The 7,813-nt window shown below is 37.7% G+C and overlaps 1 protein-coding gene across 1 annotated transcript; it reads right to left on the bottom strand.

The window, feature by feature from the left end:
* Positions 1–3,203: 3,203 nt before the first annotated feature.
* On the bottom strand, positions 3,204–7,176 carry LOC142344785 (uncharacterized). The gene has a single exon (XM_075396724.1). It carries the CDS (start codon positions 7,150–7,152, stop codon positions 3,337–3,339), a length of 3,816 nt encoding a protein of 1,271 aa, XP_075252839.1. The 5' UTR covers positions 7,153–7,176; the 3' UTR covers positions 3,204–3,336.
* Between the last annotated feature and the right edge of the window lie 637 nt (positions 7,177–7,813).

The following is a 7,813-nucleotide window of genomic DNA, read 5'->3' as shown; positions in this document are numbered from 1 at the left end:
AAACTTAAGACAAGAAATTGTATAAGATACATAAAGAGATAACAGCGGAATTATACACTGACTCAATTATATGTTAGCTTGGAACAATGCAGCATTAAAAAAGTACCACCTGCAACATACCCGATAGAAAGCTTTGTAGAGATAGAATTTCCCAGGTATAAAAACCAAATATGCCATTCTGCCGTTTAGTTCAAACAATACGGCTCGCATAAGTCATTCTAAATATCATTTGACAGCATCGTATCCATCATTTTTCGGGAAGTATATTACGGAAATGTTCAAATTCGTTCATCATCTTCGTGCTAAGTCAAAGAGAAAAAAATTTCTTACAGCAGTGAGTTTCGACACAGTAAGAATGATGATACACTGTAAGAATTACAGTAAGAAACTGTAAGATGAGTCTTTAAAAAAATAGAATCATTAAAAAGTTCTTTAGCGAAGCTTTAGTTCTTTCCGTTTTTCTTTTTTTCTTCAGATAAACATTAAGTTTCCAAGACGACTGGGATTGCTCCCCTAAAAAGCTTCAAAAGTTGTGAAATGTAAGTTATATCTTAATACAGGTGCCTTTTCTTCAACATGAACAGAAAATATAGACAACTTGTTTATACTGGTTGCAAAAGGTTCTTAAATTTGGGAACTCAATCTCACTTTGCAAAGGGCAGAAAAAATGGGGTCAAAAACAATCGGGTAAGCGCTCAAAATTACCAAAACTGCTCTTAACAAAATAAAGTTATGCTTATTTAGCTGTTTCAGAACACATTTCACTTAGCGGCTAGCATAGTCAAACCTGAACAGCGAAACATAGTGCCCTTGGGACAGTTTAACATGTTTTGTAATGCGTGGGGAAAAAAAATTGTCTAAAAGAGGTTTAAACTTAAGAAAACAACAAATTGTATAAGATAAAAAGAGGTAACAGCGGAACTGAGCACTGAATCAATTAGATTTGAACTTGAAAAGAAGTGGTAAGAAAGTACAACCTGCAACATACACAATTCGAAGTTTCGTGGATACAGAACTTCCCAGTTACAAAAAGCGAATGTGCCATTCCGCCGTCTAGTTTAAAAACAAGACAGCTAGCTCGCATGAATCTGCGCTTTTCACATTCCATTTGACAGCATCTTATCCTTCATTTTTTGGGAAGTATTTTTCGGAAACGCTTAAATTCCTTCATCATTTTCGTGCTACATCAAGATGAGAAAAACGTCAACTTTTCTTGCATCAGTGAGTTTCGATACATGAAAAATTGTAAAAGATGAGTTTCTAGAAAAATAGAATCATCAAAAAAGTTCGATCAAACTTTGTTTTTCAGTGAAACTGTAATGGATTCTTTAATTCTTTCTGATTCTCATTTTTCTTCGGATAGACCTAAGTTTCCAAGATGACTGCGATTGCCCCAATAAGAAGCTATAAATTGTAGGTTTTAATAAAGGTGCCTCTTCTTAAAAAGACGAACAGTAAATATCAACGACTTGTACATACTGGCATTGGTTCCAAGAATTTAATTTTGGGGTCCCAACCTCACTTTGCAAGGGACAGAACCAATTTTTAAAAATTATTTCGGAAACGTTTTGAATTGCTCATAATCTTTGTGCTACGTCAAGATGAAAAAAGAACGTAAAATTTTCTTGCATCAGCGAGCTTCGACACAGGATAAATTGTAAACGACGAGTTTCAAGAAAATAGAATCTCAAAAAAACTAACCTTTTGTTTTTGAGTGAAATTAAGATTACCAACGCTGGATATCACTGTTTTGTTTTCGGATAGTCAAAGATTCTATCATGGCTGGGATTGACCAAAGAAACAGCTGCAAAAAGCACGCAAAAAATTATAAGTTACATCTTCATACAGGTGCCTTTTCTTCTCAACATAATCAGTAAAAATTAACGACTTGTACATGCTGGTATGGGTACCGAGAGGTTCTTAATTTTGGAAACCCAACCTCACTTTGCACAGGGCAGAAAAAAGAGGGGGTAAAAAAACAATGGGACAGGCGGTCAAAACTACCAAACCAAAAAAAAAGTTGTTTCAGTCACTTAAAGAATGAAATTTAATGAAAATTAATTACTGGAAGCCACATCTGGTTGAGTGGTGTTTCATCTTAACGTCGGATGAATTGCTCCCAAAAACAGGCGGGGGCTATTTAAATAAAGTGAGTGTTGCATTTAAATTAAAGGAAATGTTTAATGAGTGCGAAAAGCGGCCCCACAGGAGTTCGAATAACGGACCACCAGGTTGGCAGTCCAACATCTTAACAAATAAGCTACAATGGTCCTAATTTCCATTCGATCACAGTCGCTTTTACCAACGAACTTGATTTCAGAGCGAGAGCAAATTTGATCGCTAAAATGAAGAACTGACGTGTGAAGTCACACAAGGAATCTTCCAGAACAAAATCTCAAAAGCTGTCGCGCGAAAATTTAGCATAAAAACACGTTTTACAATAATTGCCTCAGGCTAACAAGAGTCCGAACAGAAATCAAAACTAATGATGGATTTTCAAACGAAATTTCAAATACGTTTCAAAACACAGTTTTGTTGCGATCTTCCAAAGCTGTATATTTTGAAAAAAAAAACGTTAGAAAAGTAACTTCACAAATCTGAAGATATCTCGTTTTTAAAATTTTCTTTTACACTGGAAAAGCACTTCTCTCTAAAACAAGCCACAATTATCGAAAAAATAAATTCAGAGCTCAAAAAACGTTACGATTTTCATAAAATGTAATGAAGAAAATGCAAAAAGGTCCTTAGAGGCACTTACTGCTATTAAAGTAAACATTTTAAAACACCAGCTGCAAGAATTTCTTATTAAGGTAGTTCATACGTTTGAAATTATTTATATGATTATGACTTCGAAATCGAATATTTCACTGAACCGAATACTTTATATTCTCTCCACTTTTCAGCCTTTTTTCCTCGATTTCAGCTCAAACTGATTTCTTTTGAACTCAATTTACTTATTGGATAATAAACTATTTCGTCTAGAGTAAAAATTATGAATTCTCTTGACCTGAAAATTCGGAGCAGTTTAGTTAGGGGTTGCAACCACTCACGAAGTTGCACATGCCTGAACACAACAAAAATGTGGCTAGAACAAAAAATTCTCACAAGAAACGTCAACTAAAGAAAAAACCAAATGTATCAAAAGCGGACAGCTCAAATTCTGATTAAATTATTTCGTCAGAAGATATTCTTAGAAAAAAATATTTGTTTACTCAAGATTGTTTTAAATAACTACTAACGAATATATACATATTTTTACACAATTTACAATTAAAACAATAAAGCATACTACCCCCTTTTGAGTGAGATGAAATATTTGCCTTGTTCTTAAAGCATCTACTGGTCCTTTTGCCCAACTGCAAACAATTGCTGGATGCTGTTCTGGAGTTTCTGGATATCTGCATCCAACATTTTGATACCTTCTTGGAATTTAGATTCAGTTTTGGCTGAAGGAATTGCCGAGGACGAATTTGACAATGAACTGAAATCAAGTAGTGGAACAGACCTTGAGTAGGGGTTCGCGAGGTTCGAAGCGGGAGGCAAAGAATCAAGTGTCAAGTCAACTGATGTATCGTTACCAATTCCTTCGTTGCTTTGCTGCCCATGACCTGGATATCTAACATTATACGGCCTCCCTTGTTGTGGTTGTTGAAAATTTAAACTGGACTGCATGCTAGGGTGACTGAACAAATACCCGTTAGGCATGGAATAGCTAAGATTGGGTGCAGCAATAGAAGGTACTGAGTTCATTTGAGGCGAAAAGTGGCCACGCCCAAAACCTTGACCAGGTTGTGGTTGTCGGTTCCAACCCATGTTCACTGTATTGATAAACTGCTCCGATAAGTAGGGTGGTAGCTGGCCAGTGTTATTTAGCGGCACACCAGAGCTTTGGAAAGTAATGGGGAAATTAAGCTGAGAATTATTTGATGAAGACGCAGTAAAAGCGTTAACATTGGTTAAACTTGACATTGGATCTACATCATGTTTATTTCGTGGAGTGTCATTTTCACTTGCAGCAGTTATCAGGAAATTCGAATACGAGTTGGTGTCGAACGACATCTCCAGATCTTTGGGTTCTGATAGGTGAGAGGAAGAGGACGTCGCACAAGATCTGGCACTCAGTCCGTCACTATTCGGATGACTGGCTTGAACAGGAATTGACGATACCATCAATTGTGCCTCTCCGACATTGAAGCCTTGGTCAACATTATGAGCACCCAAAGATTGAACTGCATTTTTCGGAGTAGTTTTCTCACCACCTGATTGAGTTAAAGCTGGAAATGGACCTAGCATATCCTTGTTTGATTCAAAGCTAAGAGACGCTGAGTTGGCAACAGGGGTTTGCACATCAACAACATTTTCAGTAACTCGGTCAGAAACAGTAACCACAGGTGGTCCTTGATTAAAGTTAAGATTAGCCGCGTGAGCAACAACCAATTCGTCAGGTTTGGGAAAGAATCCGGGCATGCTAACCATTTGATTCTGATGCACCGGATTTGGGTATTGTTGAACGTTCTTAGTTGGTGTGAACGCTGTTTGAGTTTCCACAGAGTTACCCTGCTTTATATTGCCATTGTTCATGAACAAATTAGGCGCCACAAAATTTGGGACATTTTTCGCCAAGTCGAACCTTGCGTTTTCTGCTTTCAAAGCTGCAACTTCTTGCGCCATAGTGTTCGCAAGAGACTTCTGTTGGTGCAGCGAACTTCGAGTAAACGAAAGTTCTTTCATTAACTCACTCATGCTTTCGTGCTGCTTCTTCGACAACTCTTCGAATGTTCTTATTTCCTCATTTTTGGCTTCAATGCTCCACTGCAATTCTTGGTTCTGTCTCTCCGCCGCAGCCAGTTTCGACTTTTGTCTTTGTACTTCACTCAAAGCAGACGTGATCTCATTTCTGATGTCTTTAATTTCGTTACTGAAACCGTTGGAGCAATCTTCAAGTTTTCTTCTTTGACACTTCAACTCTTCGCGTAGTTTTTCAACCTCTTCTTCAAGCTTTGCGTTATCTTTTTCAACAGAGGCTTTCGCAGATTTCAACTTGTTTCCTTGTAACTTTTCATTTGCCATTTGTTGGTTGAAATTGTCTTTCAACTTTGTTATTTCCTTCTGCTTGGCTTCGATTGACTCTCTATGTAACTTTTCCATAGCCTCCAATCTTGACTTGGTTTCTGCCAACTCACTCTCAAGCAATATAACCTTCTCCTGCAAAGGCTCAACTGTAAACTTGAGTTCATTATCAAAAATCTTTTTGTCTACAATGCTTGGTAAAACGCTAACTGCAGCTTCAAGCTCTTCAACGGCTTGGTTTAGGTCTTTGTCTCTTCTTTTGCTTGCAATCGACTTAATGTCAGTAAAAATATCATTAACAACTCCAAGTTGCTCCTTGATAGTTTCTAGTTTGCGTTGCCTCAATACGTCTCCATCTAATAATCCATTGTTTGGAATTTTACCGGCAAGCTGGGCTTTAACATTGGGCACTTTGGTTCCTGATTGCACATTTTTAGATAGGTTTGGGGTGCTTGAAAACTTGCCGCTAGCTGACGATAGCTTAGATAAAGTTTCCAGAAGTACTTTGTCCGTATCACCCGATGAACTAACAACGTCACTTACTGTCCTCGAATTAACGTTCAAATCTTCACAGCCCTCTCCAGAACTTTTCACACCCGCTTGTCCAGCGGTTCTGACCAAACTTAATTTTTGCTCCAAAGTTAAACTCCTGTCGTTATTCAAAGTTCTCAGCAGTACAATAGTTGAATTATCATCGTCTTCAACATTTCCGTCGTTTGGTTTTGGATTACCCTCTTTTACATGGAATCGAGGGTTTTCATTATAATCCTCTTTCTCAATATTCAATGAATTGCTGTTGTTCGCACTGCTACTAGCAATTTCCAGTTCTTTTGTTAACGCCTCAGCCGATATTGCCTCGCTTCCTTTTACGACTTCAGAGGCTGGAAGGCTCTGCTTTGCATCTTCGGTCATTGACCTGTTATGCCGAGGAGTCGACGTTGCTAGCGATTCTGAATACATCAAACTTTCATTCTCATAATAACCCGTTGTTGTTTTCGTGTACATAGTATTATCGTACGACTCCTGTGGGGCTGTAGGTTTGGTAACTTTTTCTGGCGTCAGGAGAACTTGACTCATGCTGGAAATATCTGTCGAATCCGAAGCACTTTTGTTGACATCTTTAGCAACTGGCAAACGAGAATCATTGCTTGCCTTCTCTTTCATTATTTCACGCAACTGTTTTGTGAAATTTCCAGCAAATACAATATCGTCGTTTCTTTTTTCACTTATTTCCGTACTGTTGAGATTACGAGGAATTACTGAGTTTTGACTTGAGTCATGGTTCAGGGATAACGTACTGTTACTGTAACAACCACTTCGTTTCAATTTATCCTCTAATTTTGAAGCTCTTTTCACATAGCTGAAACCAGTGTCTGCAACATTCCGGTCTGCTCCATTTTGACGACCAAAACACTGAACCATGTCTGAAGATGGTGTAGATTCTATGACTTGAATATCCGTAATTTCACTCGGAATTTGATCGTGACTTGCTAATTCTGTTGTTACGTCTTCATAACATTTCGCATTGTTGACTTCTGACTTTTTCAACTTATCAGGCTGATGATTTCTTAGTTGCAAATCTTCATCACTTAAACTAGTACTATTCATTATGACGTCACTAATCTCATCCCCTAGAATGTTCGCTAACAAAACTGCACACTTATCTAAACTTGAACTAGCTCGTTCGATCTTTTGACCTTCATAATGCACACCTGCGTCCCAAGATCCATTCAGCAATTCGTTCCCATTTCTATCCAATGCTTTATGGCAATTGAAACTATCAGATGCCCGATCACCCGTTGCTTCTTTTGGCCCCACCGGTCGCTTATGACGCTGCTTTGACCCCTGACTAGAACTTCTCTTTTCATTCAGGGAGCTATTAGAACTGTTACTATTAGTAGTTGATGTTTTGCGTTTGGATTTTGAATTTGAAGATGTTGATTTTTTCATCTTTTTCCCATTGGTGGTAGTTGAAAATGGAAATGACGATAATGACAGTTGTTTATTTGTGCTTTTGAGGTGATTACCAAGTGATTCCGCCTCAATTGAGGCAGCTGTTTTCAAAGAGGCGGCTCCTTTCATCACAATATTATTACTACTCCATTTCTGACTGAAAACAGAACAATCAAATCATATTTCCATTCAAAAGCTACCATCATTAGCAGCAAATTATTTTGAACATATGGAAAATTTAGTCGTCTGAAAATGACAATAGGCGTTAGAGGAATGGGGTAGCAATTTTAATCACTTAATTAGCAACAATTTCAATCACTGAATTATACGAAAAAATTACACAAAGAAATGCAAGATTAGTTACACTTCAATCTTTAAAAAAGCTAGAAATTAGAATAGTCGGCAAATAGTGCAAAATATCCAAGATTTCTCAGGCAGACAAAGGAGTAAAAGTGCCTCTCATGGGAACCATTGTGACGCATTTTGAAGATAGAAACCGTGTTTCTATAGCTGAAAAATCAACCAGACATTGACCTAAAAGTCTAGTGAGTTGCAAATCCGTCCCGGAATCCATGAGAAAAGTTTCATTTGGTTTTTAAAACAGCAGCACACTGGAGGCAATGATTACAATATCTTTTACAATCCAAGCCCGATGGGATAAAGCCGAAGGCCAGCCTATACGCCAAAGCCCGTTTTAGGGGTATTTGAGGACGTCTGTTCTATTTTATTTTTAGCCCGCATTTTGATCTGTCTTTTTCTGCAATCATTGTGTTTCAGTCTATATAAGCAA

The sequence above is a fragment of the Convolutriloba macropyga genome, chromosome 8 (assembly GCF_964194025.1).
Source record: "Convolutriloba macropyga chromosome 8, txConMacr16.3, whole genome shotgun sequence".
NCBI lineage: Eukaryota > Metazoa > Xenacoelomorpha > Acoela > Convolutidae > Convolutriloba > Convolutriloba macropyga.
The sequence above is the reverse complement of the archived record's forward strand: the minus strand, read 5'-3'. Positions and strand labels throughout refer to the sequence as shown.

Excerpts from the sequence above, each read along its gene's own strand:
- LOC142344785 (XM_075396724.1), bottom strand. The coding sequence starts at position 7,152 with ATGAAAGGAGCCGCCTCTTTGAAAACAGCTGCCTCAATTGAGGCGGAA.